The sequence below is a fragment of the Nicotiana tomentosiformis genome, chromosome 7 (genome assembly GCF_000390325.3).
Source record: "Nicotiana tomentosiformis chromosome 7, ASM39032v3, whole genome shotgun sequence".
Lineage (NCBI taxonomy): Eukaryota > Viridiplantae > Streptophyta > Magnoliopsida > Solanales > Solanaceae > Nicotiana > Nicotiana tomentosiformis.
The window spans coordinates 4,610,065-4,628,201 of NC_090818.1; the positions used below are offsets into that span (position 1 = coordinate 4,610,065).

General features: G+C 36.6%; 2 protein-coding genes across 4 annotated transcripts; one reads left to right on the plus strand and one right to left on the minus strand.

The window, feature by feature from the left end:
* The first annotated feature begins 246 nt into the window (after positions 1–246).
* Positions 247–9,814, plus strand: LOC104112024 (uncharacterized). Of its 3 annotated transcripts, XM_009621849.4 has the most exons (15): positions 257–711; positions 1,143–1,667; positions 2,135–2,233; positions 2,325–2,377; positions 3,745–3,802; positions 3,997–4,079; positions 4,440–4,517; positions 4,731–4,810; positions 6,277–6,464; positions 7,299–7,373; positions 7,934–7,974; positions 8,182–8,287; positions 8,549–8,631; positions 9,207–9,280; positions 9,480–9,814. In XM_009621849.4, the coding sequence occupies exons 1-15, from the start codon at positions 487–489 to the stop codon at positions 9,587–9,589; spliced, it is 1,878 nt and encodes a 625-aa protein (XP_009620144.1). In that variant the 5' UTR covers positions 257–486; the 3' UTR covers positions 9,590–9,814. The 3 variants fall into 3 exon arrangements, 2 of the variants coding, with proteins under 2 accessions (XP_018631691.1, XP_009620144.1); XR_011409459.1 differs by lacking the exons at positions 7,934–7,974; positions 9,480–9,814 and having other exon boundaries at positions 251–711; XM_018776175.3 differs by lacking the exons at positions 7,299–7,373; positions 7,934–7,974; positions 8,182–8,287; ... (1 more) ...; positions 9,207–9,280; positions 9,480–9,814 and adding an exon at positions 7,037–7,285 and having other exon boundaries at positions 247–711.
* A 1,352-nt stretch (positions 9,815–11,166) lies between these two features.
* Positions 11,167–17,569, minus strand: LOC104112043 (protein DAY-LENGTH-DEPENDENT DELAYED-GREENING 1, chloroplastic). The gene is made up of 7 exons (XM_009621871.4): positions 16,600–17,569; positions 15,691–15,776; positions 14,149–14,322; positions 13,524–13,638; positions 12,524–12,621; positions 11,921–12,056; positions 11,167–11,453 (listed from the first exon to the last, which is right to left on the minus strand). The coding sequence occupies exons 1-7, from the start codon at positions 17,218–17,220 to the stop codon at positions 11,385–11,387; spliced, it is 1,299 nt and encodes a 432-aa protein (XP_009620166.1). The 5' UTR covers positions 17,221–17,569; the 3' UTR covers positions 11,167–11,384.
* Positions 17,570–18,137: the final 568 nt, after the last annotated feature.

Consider the following 18,137-nt stretch of genomic DNA (forward strand, 5'->3'; position numbering starts at 1 on the left):
GCGTTGAGAGTTTGGCGCGTCTTTTCATCCTCTAGAAGAATGAACTTCTATATTAACGAGTCATATTAATACAGTCAAACCTTTTAATAACAGTCTCGTTTGTTCCAATATTTTTTTGACTGTTATAGAAAATTATTGTTATAGAAGACATATAATGTCTGGCTGTGCATAAAATGGGAATACTATGGCTAAATATCTTTCGGAAAGAAAAAATATGAAATTTTTGGAACAAGGAAACTATGTCAAGTAGTCTGGTCCAATTGTGGAAAGTTGTCAAATTAAGGTGCAATTGCAGAATAAAGGTATATTCAAGTAATTTGTGGCCCACCTATAAGCTTCAAACCCCCCAAACAACAACAGCACCAAGATTCACTGTTTACTTGTCACTTGTCACTCTCCCTCCCCACCCCCGGGCAAATCGACTTGGGTATCTACAGTGTACACTACATACTTTCATTGCATTCCACATTTTGTTAGTGTTTGTATATGTTGAACGCAAAGATAATTGCCATGGATTTCACTTCCTGCTTGTCCTTCCCATCATCTTTTGCGCCTAATGGAAACTCTAGCGATAGTATCAATTACCGTTCATGCTACAATATCAGCAGTAAGGCCAATTTGTTGAAGCAACAATCCTACTTGTTCAAGGAATACTTGAACTCCCCCTCGCGCAATTACAAAATTCATCTTTTTCCTCGAATTGATGCTCGGGTAAAGAATATTCCGCCATCTTTTCTTGTTTTATGCCAGACCTTTTTTTCTTCCTTCTTTTCTTTGTATATATTGTAGCACCCAAATCCCTAGCAAAGTGTTGTTATTGACAGTAATCAGTAGGAATTTATGTATAGGAAAGTAGAAATGCTTGAATAAAAAAGTGTAAAGGTTTTAGAATAACCTTCTGTTAATAATTCTTGAAAAAGGTCATTTCTTTTCATTTGTGATCAGAGTTACCTGGTATCTGTGCTGGTGCACCTAGAAGGTAACCAGTGGAATAGTCGAGGTGTGACCAAGTTGGCCCGGACGCCTTGAAAAGGAAAAAAAAAGGATTTTTTTTTTTTGGTTTTTTGGGTTAAGAAGTGTGCCATCAACATTTTCTTTCATTTTTCCAATTATCTCCTAGATTTCAATTTGTTTTCTCACAGTTGGAAGCTGAGCAACTAGAAGGTTCAGAAGCTGATTGCGAGTCTGAAGGTTTTCGGTGGCCTTCTCCAAATGACGAAACTCCATTCTGGAAAAGGGAGTTTCCATTTTGGGACCTCAGCTTGGATGATCCTGCTGGAGTGGAAAAGGATGCTGATCTATTGCACATTGTTCATGTGACAGCTGAAATGGCACCTATAGCAAAAGTAGGGGGTCTAGGTGACGTTGTAACGGGACTTGGACGTGCCTGTTTAAAGCGTGGCCATAAAGTTGATGTCATGCTTCCTTTCTATGAATGTATTCCTAAGCATTTAATTGATGAGCTAGCCTTGATCAAAACTTACAACTCATATCTTGACGGAAACTGGGTAGCCTGTAATGCATATCGAGGAGAAGTTTCAGGCGTTCCGGTGATACTTATTGAACCATCCAACCACTTTTTCAAGGGGACAAACATATATGGAGGGTCATACAATGAGTTAGAGGCATATTTGTTTTTCAGCCGTGCTTGCCTTGAATTGATGCAGGTAATACAGCCCATAAGCTATAAATTTGCTTCATAGTACATGTATAAAAAGATTAAACTTACTCCAATTTGACAATTCTATTGAAACTTTTTTGGGTTAATGTGTTTAATCCCATGAGTTATTGAGCTACATCTGATCTCATGCTAGTTATGTACACTTACTCCAATTTGACAATTCTATTGGAAATATTTTTGGGTTAATGTGTTTAACCATCAGTTATTGAGCTACATCTGATCGCATGCTAGTTATATACACTTATGCACATCTTTGGACAACCATGGGAATTGTTATGTGACGGTGGCATGCCAATATGGTTTGCTGCCTCAGTCAACTTTAGTCTTAAGTTTAGTTATTAGTTGGAGCCTCAATTCAGTAGGTTCTTGATGTCCGAATGTTTCAAAGCTGCTCCGGTGTTTTGAGTTGATATGTATGCAAACAAGGCTGTGACTGATTTTACTGGTCAACAGGTAACAGGAACACAACCTGATATCATTCATGTACATGAATGGCAGACAGGTGCTTTACCTCTGTTTTACTGGGATATGTACCAATTTCTCTCACTCCAGGTGTGATCTAGGGGCTTCCGTTTTTAATTCCCTTAATTGATCTGGAGCAGATCTATATTTCTATAGTTTTAAGCATTGACATCCTGTGCAGAAACCTAGAATTGTATTGACTATTCACAACATGGAGCATTATGGAGAATGCAGGTACACTTTTTTGGCTACAGATGAAGGAAGAAATATGGATTCGTGTTTCTAATGTCTTTTATGCTCTGTATATATTTAATCTCTTGAATGATGGTGTAGTTTAGTCCTAGGAGACCATTGCGCACCATAAATTCCTTTGAAAATTTAACAAGATGCACCAATAAAGAAGCTGCAGAAACAACAATGGAGACCATATCTAGGATGTTCTTTTGTCCTCCTTGTGATCTTTCATCTCAGTTTGCAGTTGTATGAATCCATGTGTATTCTCTTTTAGTATGTACGTGTGAAATATGTTAATTGTTAATTGCGCCTTAGCGAATAACTTTGGAAGGTACCCAATATAGATGAAGGTGAGTTAATAAAATCCAGATCATCTTGCAATGTAAAACAATTTGTGTGCATTAGGGCAGTATTCTGTGTGTTGTGGAATTCCCATTGTCAATGGCTGCTGATATGCAAGCCAGCTGAAAAACCTTTATTCATTTATGCAAACATACCAAGGGAAAATTTTGTAATATGGAATTTTCCAATTGGCTTCTTCTCTGCTGTGTTCGTTTGTTGAAGAAAGAGTTGTTTCACTGTTGCCTAACGATCTCAGCAGGCTAGTCACATATCCAAATAGGCTCAGTTGGTCAGTAGTAGACAGTTTTATCAACCACAGGATTCAAGTAGTGAGGGAAAGTTTGCAGCTTGAATGTAATTGTTACAATGACTAGAGATGGCAAAGGGGCCGTGGCGGGGTGGGACATTGGGGGTTAAGCTTTTCCGAGCTACAAGTTTAACCTGCCATACCCTGCCCCCTTTAGCAGCTTCACCTCTTTTTGAATCCTGCCATACCTGCCTTGCTCCTCCCATTTTAGTTTTTCTGTTGCAATTTGCCAAGCACATGGGTAGAATGCTGTGTCCTTAGATCTATGAGTACTAGTTTAGGTGATGACTAACTAAGAATTTTGAGCCAGTTTACTCATTAAAATTTTTGTTAATATAAGAGGCTAAAGAGTCTGCGTACACACTACCCTCCCCAGACCCCACTAGTAGAATTATACTGGGTTGTTGTTGTTGTATAAGAGGCTAAAGAGATTCTTAGTTCTCTCAAAAGCTGCAGGGATTTGATCTGTCAAACATACATATTCCTTCTCTGATCTTCTTTTGTTCATTGCTGTGCAACACTTTGAACCAAACTATGTAATGGAGTAAAGCTCAAGTAGTTTTTTTTCCTTTTCTTTCTCAAAAAGGCCATGATATTGATATGCAGCTAAGCTAAAATACTAGGATGTGAAGCTATCTTTGGTAGCTGCTTGTGATGCAACAATGTCTCTTGGATTTACTAAATTCTTCTCATGGGTTTCATTTAATTTCTTTGGCAGACAAGAGCAACTCAGTAAGTTTGGTCTTGATGGATCTGCCTATGCAACTGAAGACAAGGTGTCCTCATTTATTCAAAATTTAATCATAATTTGTAGTCTGTTATTTTTTCAATTACCAGGAATCCAGTGCCTCTGCGTAGTCGTTTATAGCTTTGAATGTGTTATATTATTTTCGGCCACATACTTGTGTGTTCTTTTACCATTAGGGTACAGTTCTTTTTGCCCGAATGAATTTCTTTTGCTCTGTGGCAGGCCGTCGATGATCGCACAGTTGGCCATAATCCAGAGAGGTTAAGTTTGCTGAAAGGTGGCATAGTATACAGCAATGCTGTAGTGTAAGTTAGCTAAAACTAGCGCAGCTACCTAATTTGCCTACAAGGTTTACTCACTCTTGGTGTGAATATCATTTTCTCCACTTGCATTGGTCACAGTTTAATCAGTCAATTCCCTTTTCATTTCTCCCTAATAAGAACTTTAACCTCGCTATTCATGTTCTTGGTTCTCCCGCTTTACTTCTTGGTGCCTCTAATAAGGAGAAGTCACGAAAAAAAGTTACATCTACTAAGATAATATATTGTTTGTAGTGAAATCATAGCATTTGTAAAGCTTTTTGAACATGCATGGACTATCTTCATTCTTTATGTCATCAGAAACAGAAACCATCTTCTTTCTTTAATCTCTCTTCTTAATTTCAGTACAGTTTCACCGACGTATCTGAAGGAGACACTCTGTTCCGGATGGCTTTCTAGTGCTTTGATGCGAAACCGTGATAAGTAATGTCTTCAACACTTGCCTTTAATAATATTTCCTTGTTAAATTAAGTTCTGTTTCACTAATCATGCTTCAGCCTCTCTTTCTGAACCTCTCTCGAAATTAGCATGCGACATATTAAATATCATGTCACTACCAAATTTTATGTTTAAGTTGCTTTTTATGTATCTGTTTTCCTAATAGAGCTGTTAAAAACGAGTTATGTGATCATTCAGGTATTCTGGCATTTTAAATGGGATCGATACTGAAATGTGGAATCCAGCAACGGATGTTTATTTGCCTGCTAAGTTTGATGGTAATTATTTCTGTGATGTTTTAGAATTACTTGGATACGACTTGCTTTGAGCTACCATTACATATGTTTTTCCCATACGAGGGATGCTAATGTTGGTATGGATTCGAACAGCTTAATGTTATTAAACCCAAGGAAATATTAAAACGGTCACCTCATCCATGTTGGACATGAGGAAGCACGATGAGGTTTACGGGGTTCATGCAGAGGAGTTTACCAGAAAATTGTCACAATTTTGGTCATCCATCAACAGCTCCGTGGACAACGGAATAAAGTGACTTCTAATTATTTCCTGATACTCATATCTCCAATGTATCTTAATAAAGGCAAACGCAGGAAAGGGCATTGATGCAAAATCTATGACTCTAGACACATTAAGAGGAGATGTGATTTTTGGTCTCGAGTTGTTATCTAGGTTTTGGGGTAATGCATAGGGAAAGTAGTAATTGTTTAAAGACAAAGATCATTGCAACCATAGGAATTTTCATTCTCTTAATGAAAGAAAGGATGCTAATAAACATGTCAGTTGTTTTAAAATATTTGCATTTTATTGGCGCTGTTTGATATCAGTATCAACCTACGGATTGACTGTAATGATTTCTCAACTATATCTACCTATTAAGGGGGGATAATGAACTGATATTATTGCCTTGCTCCACAAGATGCTGTGTTTGTTTTCTTGTTGTCTTCTTCACTAGTTTATATTCTTGAAATTGTGAGACACTAGGAGTTTGCACTTAATAGACATTGCCATTCAATCAGGTAACAGGACAGAGCTATCAATTAGTTTTCATTCTTTAGTTGTTTCATGGGCGTGATGGAACTGTGCATATTGTGATTTCTAATTCATATAAAATGAAGTGTAGACTGTAGAGCACAAAACCCAGAAATGGGATGAGAAAAGTTGGACAATCTTTACATAATCCGACAAATGCAGGACAATCTTTAATAAAAAAATTTTGGCATGTGAACAAGAAGCAACCCTAAGCAAGTCTTTTGGGAATTTCAGACGCTCTTTGATCGTAGCTCAGGGGCTTGTTTTTAAGTTCTATACTCTGGTTAGACCAGCTTGCTGCTTTCTTGAACCGATTTGCATGGTCACAGGAAATTACCAAATTATGTTTTTCCTGAAGCCTCATGCTCCACTGCCGTATATCATTCATGATAGTTGTGTCATAGCTAGTACCAGTCATTGGTCATTGAATCTAAATTGAGTTTATCAAAGTGCGGCGTGATTTGAACTCGACGGTGGAAGAGAAACGTATGCACCTAGAAGTTCATTCCAGTATTTCTACTGAGTCTCCCAGAGATGAGCCCCATCTGGAGAATGTGGCTTTCTCTTGGTTAATTTCTCTTGCGAACTACTAGCTTTGGACCTTTTTCCTTTGGAAAATACATTTTTGATTTGTTATGTAACAAGTAAGGATATTTTCTTCAACTCTTCTTATTTCACTTTTGTGTTTTGCAAGCCAGCAAAATTGAAGGGAAGAGGATATGCAAACAATTTGTTCAAAGGGGACTTGGTCTGCCTTTTGAAAGCATCAAACAGAGTACTTGTGTGGCTGATCAAGTACCTTTGGTTATCTGCATTACTCGATTGGTCGCTCAAAAGGGTCTCCATCTTATCACTCATGCGATCAAGCATGTTGAAGAACTAGTAAGTGTTTATCCCCATCTCGTTCTTTTTGGCAAACGTTCACCTAGACTCAGGAAAACAGCCATCCAATCAGTCAAATGTACACATAAATAGCACATAGGATGCATTTTCTCTATGAAAGATTCAATTGGATGATCATTTATCATTTTATGAGCAAAAGAGAGTCATCAAGATGATGTGACCTTTACTTCTCCATCACAAGCACAAAATTTGTTAAACTACTCTCTGCACTTCCCAACACAATCCTGTGTCTAAACCATGACAAGTGTGTAGAATCCCGATTCGTCTACCGCGTTACAAATTTTGATACATATAACGCCCACCAGTTCCGCACTCTAAGGATATAGGGTCACCTGAGCAAGAGTCAAGAGGAGTCAGAGAATGCATACTGGCTGTATGGTGCAAACAATACTCAAGTCTACAGAGACAAGCATGCGTCTAGTAATGCTCTATTATTGTTGCTTTCACCGTGTCAAGTATACTAACATATGTTTTTCGAACTCGCCTTAAAATCTTGGCCAGCTAACGTTTTATTGCATGCTAAAAAGTTTTATTGCCTTGCCCATTTGAAGCATTTTTTATTGGAAAAGAAGAGCAAGATAAGCCTCCTGTTACTGTTCAAGTTATTACTAAATACAGCTACCGCAACACGCAACTTCCAGGTCGTGTTTGTTTTCTCATGTGAAAAAGAAGATTGTCACCTCTTATTATTTCTTCTCGTATGATCTCCTAACGGCAGTTGCAAGTTTGCAACTATCCGTAGGATTTTCTGGCCAGCTGATAGGGTATTAATTTGGCGTTGTAATTGAAGTCTGCTGCTGGCATCTTTTTCAGGGTGGACAGTTGGTGATTTTGGGCAGGGCTTCAGATGGTCGAGTTGAGAGAGAATTTGAAGGTTTAGCAGAATTGGTAACTCAAATTTCTAGACTTGAAAATTGAAATATTCTTCTGGCTGGCTTGCTGTGGACTATTATATACTGTTCTTTTCATCATCATGAGATAGAAAATGGAAGCATCACCACTGATAAGACAGTTCATTATCACCATTTTAGTTTTTCCTTCTCTTTATTGCCATTCTTTTATGATTTTAGAACGGAATCATTTAATAATTTAGATGTCAGGGTCCATACCAAAGGGCTGCATTTGACCTGAAAGAAATGCCAATTGATAAACCAAAGAGAAAAAGGAACAGAAAAAGAAGAGTAGTGATAGAATTACTCAACTGCACTAATTGCTTATTAATGCATGTTCCCAAGTTCTCCTCTGGAGTAAGCTAGGCGTAATAAGCAGTTAGTGATTTCATATGTTAACAAATGTAGTTCCATCCTGCTTATAATTTCCACCAGTACGTATTTTTCACATTTGAGAGAACAAAGTGTTTTATTTTGAAGGAGTCCAATAGATCTGGTTGTGTTTTTAAACCTTTCTGAATGACCATGCAATGGTGATATCAATTACTTTCTTTGTAGTATAACAAGGGCCCCAACATCCGTATCCTTTTGATGTACAGGTAACTATTTTTGAAAGCCAATTGATTATTTAATATTCCTAACCTTCAAGAAATATTACTGGTAATGTTTATGTATCTTGGTAAAGATTTATTCTTTATCTGGTTAAACGAACCTCAAATTATATGAACCACTTGTATACTCTGGATGCATGAGGGAATGTTTAACACGAGTGATCAATTTTCTTTCAAATGGCGTCAATCATGAAGCGAGGAGCTGTCCCATATGCTCTATGCCGCTGCAGACATGGTCTTAGTGCCATCAATGTATGAGCCATGCGGGCTAGCACAGATGATTGGAATGCGCTATGGAGCTGTAAGTACTCCTACTTTCTAAGAATAATTTGTTTTTCACATTTTATGTGGTTAAAGCTGGGGAAAATATCTCTTTTTTTTTTCTGCTTCTGAGTTGACATATTTATATGGTAGACAGAACTTGTCAAAAAGGTTTTATTTAGGGCTGTGTGTGTTTCTAGTAAGGATAGAATGGTGGTTTATCCAATTATTGCTTCCAGAAACATAAAGCATTCCATCTTAAGAAAGAAACAACAAGAAGTAATTTTTGCATCTGTTTCAGGTTCCCATAGTTAGGAAGACGGGTGGTCTTGCTGACACGGTTTTTGACTTGGATGATCAATCTCAAGCTGAGATTGCTAACGGGTAACTGATCAAATTCTTGAAATCCCGTTTATTTTCGTACTAAAAATTGATGCTAGTCGTGCCATTGGCTTTCGATGATGAATTGGGTTCTGAACTTTAACTCTTTTCTCTTTCTCTGTGTGTGTGTGTGTATTCTATAACGAGGATGAGAATAAATAGAGGAACTAACCAACAAATGTGGTATTTGATGTTGATCATCAGTCATCTCAATGAAAAACAACTCATGCAGCTGCTTTCTGAGTTTGCATAGATTTTCTTATTCAAGAAAATATTCTCATCGATGATACAGGCAGTATTGCTAGATTTCAGAGCTAAAGGGGTTTTAAAGAAATTTATGGTGAACCCACTGTTTTCAGCTTAATTAAATTCAAGATAAAGCAACTGTGCAAGAATTTAAGGATGGATGTTGTAGTAAGAGCCATATTGTTTGTGTTGGTTTTGTTTTTTTTCCCCCTTAAAAAAAACTTGTTAGGTGATGGATCCTTTTTCTGTTTTCCTGTTTGTCCTTTTCCATGAGTAAGTTTTACTGGCATTCCAACTGTGATTCTGAAATGCTCAGCATATTATCCATGTAGGTTCGTCTTTGAAGGAATTGATGAAGGATCCTTTAATCGGGCTTTAGATCGTGCATTTTCTTACTATCGAGAAAGTAAGTCACTTTATCCTTGAATATCCATGCCTGCTGATTTCCTTCAACGAATGCCGCTTGATTGTAGAGTAGTCCCTCATTCACCTCACAAAATAAAATGAGATTTTGATAGAGAGGATCCGTAGAACTGACTCCAACTACTTTGAGATAAAGATTTACTAATTGTTTGATTGATATGATATTCTCAATTATAATGCAGAACCAAATGAATGGAAAGCTGTTGTTCAGAAAGTTATGCATATTGACAATAGCTGGAATAATACAGCAGGGAAATACATAGATATCTACAATTCCATAAAAGTGAGGTGAAATAATTTCTCAAGGCACAAATCATTTTGCCATGATCAAGAAACAGGACCAGTTTATCTTTAGTGTATATTTTTCCTTTTGTAATATATTACAGATGCTGTAGTTTCCTCTGCCACCAGTAGATCCCACTTGTAATAAAGGAACAATTAACAAATTTCTCCTACAGTTTGTAAATGCCTCCCCCTTAATTTCAAATCTCTAATATGGATCAGAAGTGTTTGTCCATGATGATGTCCGAGCAATAGAGTTGCTGGACGCAAGCTCTTGCAGAAATGCAGGGTAAGGCTGCATACAATAGACCGACCTTTGTGGTCTGACCCTTCCTTGGACCCAGCGCATGGCGGAAGTTTAGTACACCGGGTTGCCCTTATTTTTTTGATGTCCAAGCAATAGAGTTGTATAATCATGTTTAAAACTCAACTGACCAAATTTTTTGATTCAAATCATGTTAAAGCTTTTTATGTTTTTATTATTGCAACTTTAGGTAATAATCATGTTGATGTAGTAAGTAGTTGACGTACTCTCGGGTATAACTAGTTCAACAACAATAACAAACCCAGTGTAATCCCACAAAATGGGGACTTGGAGAGGATAGTGTGTGTGCAGACCTTACCCCTATCTTGTGAAGGTAGAGGGGCTGTTTCCGATCTCTTGCGTGTAGCTAGTTCGGTCCAGTTAATTTGTTTGCTAATTTTGATAAGGACAGATTGTGAAGTTGGACATATATTGAAATGAGTTTGGTGATTGCTAGTTTCAAAGCGCAGTTTCCAACTTGATAAAGTTCATAATTAATGCTCGAGAGTGGTGTTTACTTCTCAAATTGAAGGGAGTTAAGGATCTCGTTAAAGTTAAGGTTGAGAAAAAATTGGATCAAACTCGATCACTTCTTTATTTACATGTGAAGTTGACTTTAATCTTAGCCAATGGAGACCATTACATATATTTTTGATTTCTTATCCTATTCATAGTGATTGACTAATCAAGAACAATTTAGGTTAATTTGTCAAATATTTAAAATCTATTAACATGATTTCAATCATGACAAGTCTCTAAACTTTTAAAATTTAACAAATTTAGAAATGCGTACGAAAATTAAATTCAGAACTCATTTATTACCAACAACCGAAGTGGCTATTCTAGTATTTAGAACTCCTAAAGTTCAAATCCTGGCTCCGCCTCTGCAATTAACCTACCAGGGATAACCAAGTCGTAATGTGCCATTACCTTGTGTGACCACACAAAGATAAGTTTGAAATTTATTATAAGCTCATAGCCAAATACTTTGGCTAGATGAAATGTTGCTTGCACTTGATCTATGGTTTATTTGACAATTGTAAGCCTCTCTTTACATGGTTGTGCATGCTAGGCACTCCGACGTGAATAACTGAAAGGACAATTACATCTGAAAGAATGTTTGTATATCAAGTTTAGATTATGTAAAGAGTTTCCAGATGACGCGATAAGTAGATATAAAGAGGTTTTCAAACCTCTAACAAATTTTTTTTGTTCAGAATCTGATTATTGTTAACAAACAAATGACGGGGTAACAAATATTCCCACAATTCTGATCCAAGATATTCAAGGAATGATGCCACTTTGATGACAAGCTATTCACATTATGAAAAATACAAAATGTGCTTTTACACTTTACTCCAATATCTGGATATGGAGCCTCTATATGGAAAAGTGGAAAGAAAGGAAAAAAGTATTTGAAATATAGAATAATCATGGGACTGATGGTATGTTCTACCTGTCGATGCTGCTGCAACCAAAACCAGAGATGGGGAAAGTCTCTCTAATGCCTCGTCATTTCCCGGAAAATATTGGACACGCTAGGTGATAATCTCGGCAAGAACTTAAACATCTGGAAAGCAAAAACAAAATCTTCCGTTAGAGAAATAGTAATATGGGTTGCATTGCTTCCAATACCATCGATAAAGTCGGGATTTGAAGTTTATGGGTTCTGGACTTGCCATCGAACTCATAGCTCGTCTTAGTAACTGGGTTCGTATTTAAACGTTATACATATTTAATGACTTTTCTAAAATAAAAATACAGGGTCCAAGCAAAAGCTATTGGGTTCGTTTGAACCCGTAGTGTATACGCTAGCTCCGTCCCTGTTTACAGCATATAAAGCTTGGACGCTCTCTAGTAAATTAAAGAGAAAATATGCATTGGCGAGTAACATTGACTTTACTCAACTAAATAGGCTTATTTTAACCAATAAGACAATCCATGAAGGTCAGGGAGGACTTTACAGGTATATACTTTGTTCACTTTCCAGATTAAAATAAAAAAAGAGTCCAAGTTATTGAAAAAGTAAGCACATACCCAAAGCTTCACACAGGCATCAATTATAACTGGAACCAGGCAGACAAATAAGGTTATCATTGCTGGATCAACTTCAATGCCATAATGCTCCACAAGGACCTCGAGCAAAGTCTGCCAACCAGATTCAGAATGATACCTGAAACACATTCACCACATTATCCAACATGACGGAGCTCTGGAAAGTTGGCTTCTATTTACTTTTAACAAGTGGGAAATGTTGACAATTTCCAAAGAAAAAATAGAAGCCCAAACAATAGAAATGCATAGGAATAAAAGGGAGTGAAACTAGATTGGTACCACTAAACTTTTAAGGGATAAGAGTAATAATTTTACATCTAGTCCTTGCACATCGCTTTAGTTGGAAGTACAACAGAAACTTTAATTTCCATCCTTGAGGAAATCCCAAAAAAGGTGTTAGGTTGCTTAAACCCTTTGCTTCTGAGAATTGGAAAGTAATGAACTGAAGTTGCCCTTTTTTTTTAAAATGAGATGAAGTTGCTGCTATTTTATAAATTAGCTAACATGGATAGGTGCTATATTTACGGATAAGTTCCTTTAGAACATTCAGTATGGTCATAAGCATGAAATAGAATCAAACTTTACCCCAAAAAGATATCAGTAACCAGAATAATCAGAAACGCCTTGCCGGTATCCGAGACATTGTTTAATATCTTGTAACCAGTAAATTTGAGTAGCTTCACCTGCAGATATTGACAAAAAAGTTTTAAACTTAGAAACACTACAAAAATTGAGGAAGTACACTTTAGAAACCCTATTTGTGAAAGAAAAATAACGACTGAGGCCCCATTTGTTTTTTTTATTAATTAAGATGTTTAAATCTGAATACATGTCTATTGTCTTTAAATGAAGAATTAAGACTTTGTTTTCTCGGCATTTCAAATTGTATAATTTATCTTTATTTAAAAACTAATAAATATGAACTCAAATAAAATGAAATTACATATTATATCCACATAATATAAGAGAAAATCTAAATTACCCCATGTTGTAAAAACTATTTGTTTGATGAAGTACACTCTAAAAGCTAGCGGTGTGGCAGTTGTTGGTGCTGGTGGCTGGTAGTGATAGTTGTGAGGTAGTGGCTGGTGGTAGTTGTTGGTGGAGTTGATGCCAGTGGTGGTTGTGCAGTGTTGCTAGTGGTGGTTGCTGGTGGTGGAGGTGGTTGCTGGTAGTTGTATGATGAAGGCTGGTGGTGAAGGTGGTTGGTGGTGGTGGTTGGCAATGGTGGTTGTGCAGTGGAAGTTGAAGGAGGAGGTGGTATGACTGGGAGTAGAGGTGGTTGGTGGTGGTGGATGAGTGATAAAGGCCGGTGACATCTCTTATGTGGTGGTAGTGGATAGAGTAGTAGTAAAAAGTTACAGGTTACAAAATGCAATGGACAATCGAGATTAAAGAGCGATATGAGGGGAAAATGGCGTATAAAAGATTTCCTTTATTTATCTTAATAACACCAAGTCCAAGCAAGTTGATCATTTCATGTTAACGGCTTTCGCCCAATAACATAGACGATACAAGTATATTGGCAAAGAGGTAAATTTTGTTGAAAGACAGATATTATTCAAACATTTGGAAGAGAACTTACTTTACTCTCATTGAAGTACAAAAGAATGAATAATGAGACCCCAAAGACAAAGTCCGACCATATATTAGCAAATGCCTTTCGATTTTCTAACCTCCACTCGTCCCGCAACTCTAACCTGCAAATGCAATGGCCCAGAGGCTAACAGTATCAGAAATCAAATAAAAGCCATATCAGCATCTTAAGTGAGACATGTTATAAGATGATTTCAGGGAAGGATAATATAACAGCCCTCTCAAGCCAATAGATTGAGTTATTGCATGTATTTAGATGAATCATACAAGCTGTAATTTCTTGTGTACAGTATATATTGTAAACATACGAAGTCAAATCTAAAATACAAATGTAGTCTATTAATACATTTATCAGCTCAAAGAAGAGAACACACAAAGTGGTAGCTGTCTTCAGAAGGCCCTTTGTTTTCTTTTTTACACTAGGAATTTGGTTGTTCAAGGCAAGATTATCCAATGTGTGTGCAAAAACTCTCCTTCAAAAATCAGTTGTTGCCTTCATACCAAGTCTTTTAACATCAGGTGGATAAGTAGGTCAAAGAAAGGGATGAGCTAAATTTTTTGGAACACTTCAGATTAACATAATTAGAACAGGCATCAGCTATGGTAAAACTTACGCTTTGTGTCGTAGCTCCAGATACAGCTCTTTTTCAGACAAAGGTGGAGATTTACCAATCTCAACCTCAAAGCGGTAGCGCGCTTGCTCAGTCTTCAGTTCCTTAACCATTTCAAGCTTTTGGTTTCTTCTGACATCAAGCATCTGTGCTGCTAAAGGTACAGTCTTAACATATCTGACCATGACAAATAAGACAGTCAACACAAAGCTTAAATGGGAGTTACGTTCATACTAGCAACCATCAGTAGGAAAAGTACCTTCTCAAGTAATATCTAGCTGAATAGGAAATAAGCAAGCAAGAAGTATAATATTTCCATAGAACTGTATTGTTGTATTATCTATACTCATCCAAAAAGTAAAATGTTCTCTAAGATTTAGAAGTCGGCCAAGGTAGTGCAGGGATGTATCTTCACAATCCCAAGAAATACGCTTGAACAGCTATGTTACCAGTCTACTGTCTATAAAGAATTTGTCGCACTAACAAGTAAGAGAAAACTTCTTGAAGTAGTTCTTGATTACGAAAATGACTTTTGAGTAGGCTTAGAACCATTAGAGCAAGTAATAAATGAAGTCAAGCAAACCTACTTTTTTGGGATAAAGATGAAGTCAGCAAAGCTTACGACAAAAGCTCATAAAAGAGCATCAGTTTTCTAACAAACGAGTTAATCCTACCCAGAATAAACCAGCAAAGTTTTCTTTTTTTAGAAGAATAAACCTGCACAGTTTTCATTTTGATAATGTAATACATTCCAGCTGGGGACACGCAGAAAAAGACCAATTATGAAATCTTGTTACATAAATCCAATATAAAAGCTAACTTACGCCACATGGCCAGTCAAATGCTGCCAGTGAAGGCATCTCTATGCAGTCAGAAAGATCAGGAGTTAACTTAGCACCATGAAGAACAGAGCTTTACCACTTTCTCTGAAACATTTATAATGGCATGAATATAAAGATATATGAGATTTAGCACCCAAGGAAGTGGCCTAGTGATAAGTTGAAGTGGGTTCAGAACATGAGGTCTCAAGTTCAAATCCTAGCGGAGGCTACTAGATGATTTCTTCCTATCTGTCCAAGCCTTGGTGGACAGAGTTACCTGGTACCGGTTGCTAGTGGGCAGTAGTAAATATCATGTGGAATTAGTCGACGTGCGCACAAGCTGGCCCAGACACTACGGTTATCGGAATTAAAAGATATTGAAAGAAACCAATGAAGCAACATTTTCATCCTGCATGTGGACACGTGATTCTGTTGCCATTGGACTTCTAGAGTTTGAACAATCTAAATGACATGTTATGGTGCTTTTAGATTTCACAGTAGATCCTTTGGGAAATGGTTAACTCTTGGTTGGCCATTAATCAATCATTTATGTAACAGAGAATGGTTTAGTTACCTACAGTGGTACCATCATTATCAGGTCTTAGCAAAATAAATATAGGAAAACATTTGGTAGTAAAACATGTTTAGTTAGGTACAAAAGATCAAACATATCACTTCAAATATGTAACCAAAAGGAATGAAAACAAAGCCAAACAGAAGTTACCTGTCAAGAAACGGCATAAGAACATAATCATGAACTACAAAATCCAAAGCCCATGGGACAATTATCAGCACTGCCAAAAACTTAGCCTGCAACAGGAAGAGAACAATAACTCCTAATAAGAAGCTTAAAGAGTACATTGCAGATGTGAAGTTTGGGAATTCTCAGTGCTAAGAACATGATAATATCAGATGTGTTGGATGTTTCTAGATTCATAAACTTTAGAATTAGTTAAGCATAACAAAAAAAGGGCAGCCTGGTGCACAAAGCATCCCCGTGTTCACACAAGGTCCGAGGAAGAGCCGCACTCCAAGGGGTGTGATATAAGCAGTCTACCCAAACACAACCATTCCGCAGCTAGAACCCATGACCGACAACTTTACACTGATTCAAGGCTCCCTTTCTAATCAAGCATAACAAAGAAAAGGAAAATAAATTGACTTGCAGAAGCTCCTTAATCTTGATACTCCATTTTGGTAGCATTAGCTATTACATCAACCCTTCTTGAGATATCGATAATACTCTATTACCATATGTTCAGTGTACAAGCTAGTGAACTGCAAGGAGCTCTCGCATATGTAATTCTTGGACCTAACTATTCTATATTCTAATAGGTTTTCTCAAAATTTTCACCTAAACTAATCTGCCTATAGGTTGACAATAAGTTGAACTATAGAGCAGATAGAAAGATTATAGAAACTAAAAGATTATGGAGACTAATTTGAAAACAACAACTACTACTACTACTACTACTACGCCTCAATCTTAAACAAGTTGGGGTCGGCTAATGAATCCTCATTGACCATGTTACTCAATATAAACTCATCTCAGACCAATGGAGACTAGTTTGAATGAGAATAAGAACTAAGTAAATTGAAGTGTATAGCACAGCACTAGAATAAATGCACTCACAGAGTTAAATGAAGCATACTGAAAAATCCGATCTTCATATAGCATATCATCGTCTTCCCTACCGATTATCATATCCCTCACGGATTTAACTAAACCCCTTCCAGGTATCAATTCACTAGGATCTTCCTGCATTTTATTATCTTCAGATTTTCCAATGGTGTCATTGGAATCTGAAACCCAAGATGAACCATTACCTAAATCAACTGTACTTCCATCCACAAGCCAATCTTCCCACCTCTTATTCTCCTCATTCTTTATATCTTCTTGTGCTTCCCTTAACTCCATTATCGCCTCGGCTCGTCTTTTCCAAGCTTCAAACTTTTCATTCTCTGATAACTCATCATCATCACTACCTAAGCCTTCAGATTCAAGTCCATCAAGCAAATCCTCATCCTTTAATCCCCACCAATTCCCATCATCTTCAAGAAAGAACTTTCTCCACCAGCTTTTCTTCTTTGACTGCTTTTTCTTTGCATTTGGAGTAACCCCAAAAGATTTCCTCCTCCTCCAACTAACAGCAATTGAATTTTTATAAAGAAATACTGAGTTAAAAGAGCTAGTACTTTCCTTGAAAGATAATAAATTTTGACATAAGACCATTGAAGTGCTCATTAAGGACATGTATAATAGACCACATTTTTCAGACTCATAGAGCAATATAAAAGTATAAACTCAATTCAAGAATCTGCATATTACTTGTTCAAAAGACCATTCAAGCATTTAGTGACAAAGCAACCACAATGTGCAAGGGACCATTGAAGAAATGTTAAAAATTCAGTAAGATAAATTTAACACAAAGGGCTAGAAAATAAAGAAAATGGAACCCCAAAAGAAAAAAAGTAAAGTGGCACTGCTAGTGTTTATCTGGTAATGAAGATAATTTGAAGGTGGAATAGTCAGTATTGGGGAAGTGATGGGGCAAGCGAGCCTAGCGGGAGAAAAATGGGGATAACGGATTTTGGTCTATTTCTAAGATAAACTTAGCTTTCTTTATCTATCTATATATATTCCAACTTTTTTGCAGCTCTACTTTATTCCCCACAAACAATTAGGCCGCTTCTGGCCTGATATTAGACCCCTTTACCCTTTCACCCGCAACCCGATACAAAACCGAAAAGTCAAACCAAATCAATTAAAAAATTTGACTATGTTTAGTTTGATTTAATTTGGTATTGAATAAAATAAAAAAAAACCAAACAGACATATAAATATATCTAATATATATATATATTTAAAGATTTTATATAAAATTTTCTTTAAAAATGTCTAGAAATATTTGATATTATGTTACGTAATATAATATTTAATAGAATATGAAGTGCTCCGTATTTATTAACATTAAATAATGAGTTATATGATCACTTTCTTATCAAGTGTTACTGAAATGCATCAATCTCTTTGTTCTTTCATATTCATATGTCAAGATCTATTAAATTTTTATATCTTTTTCGAATTTGAAGTGATTATTATTATTTAGGTATCGTATTGATGTTTATGTTTAATTACTAAACTCGATTAACCTTAAAAGTGTACATCAA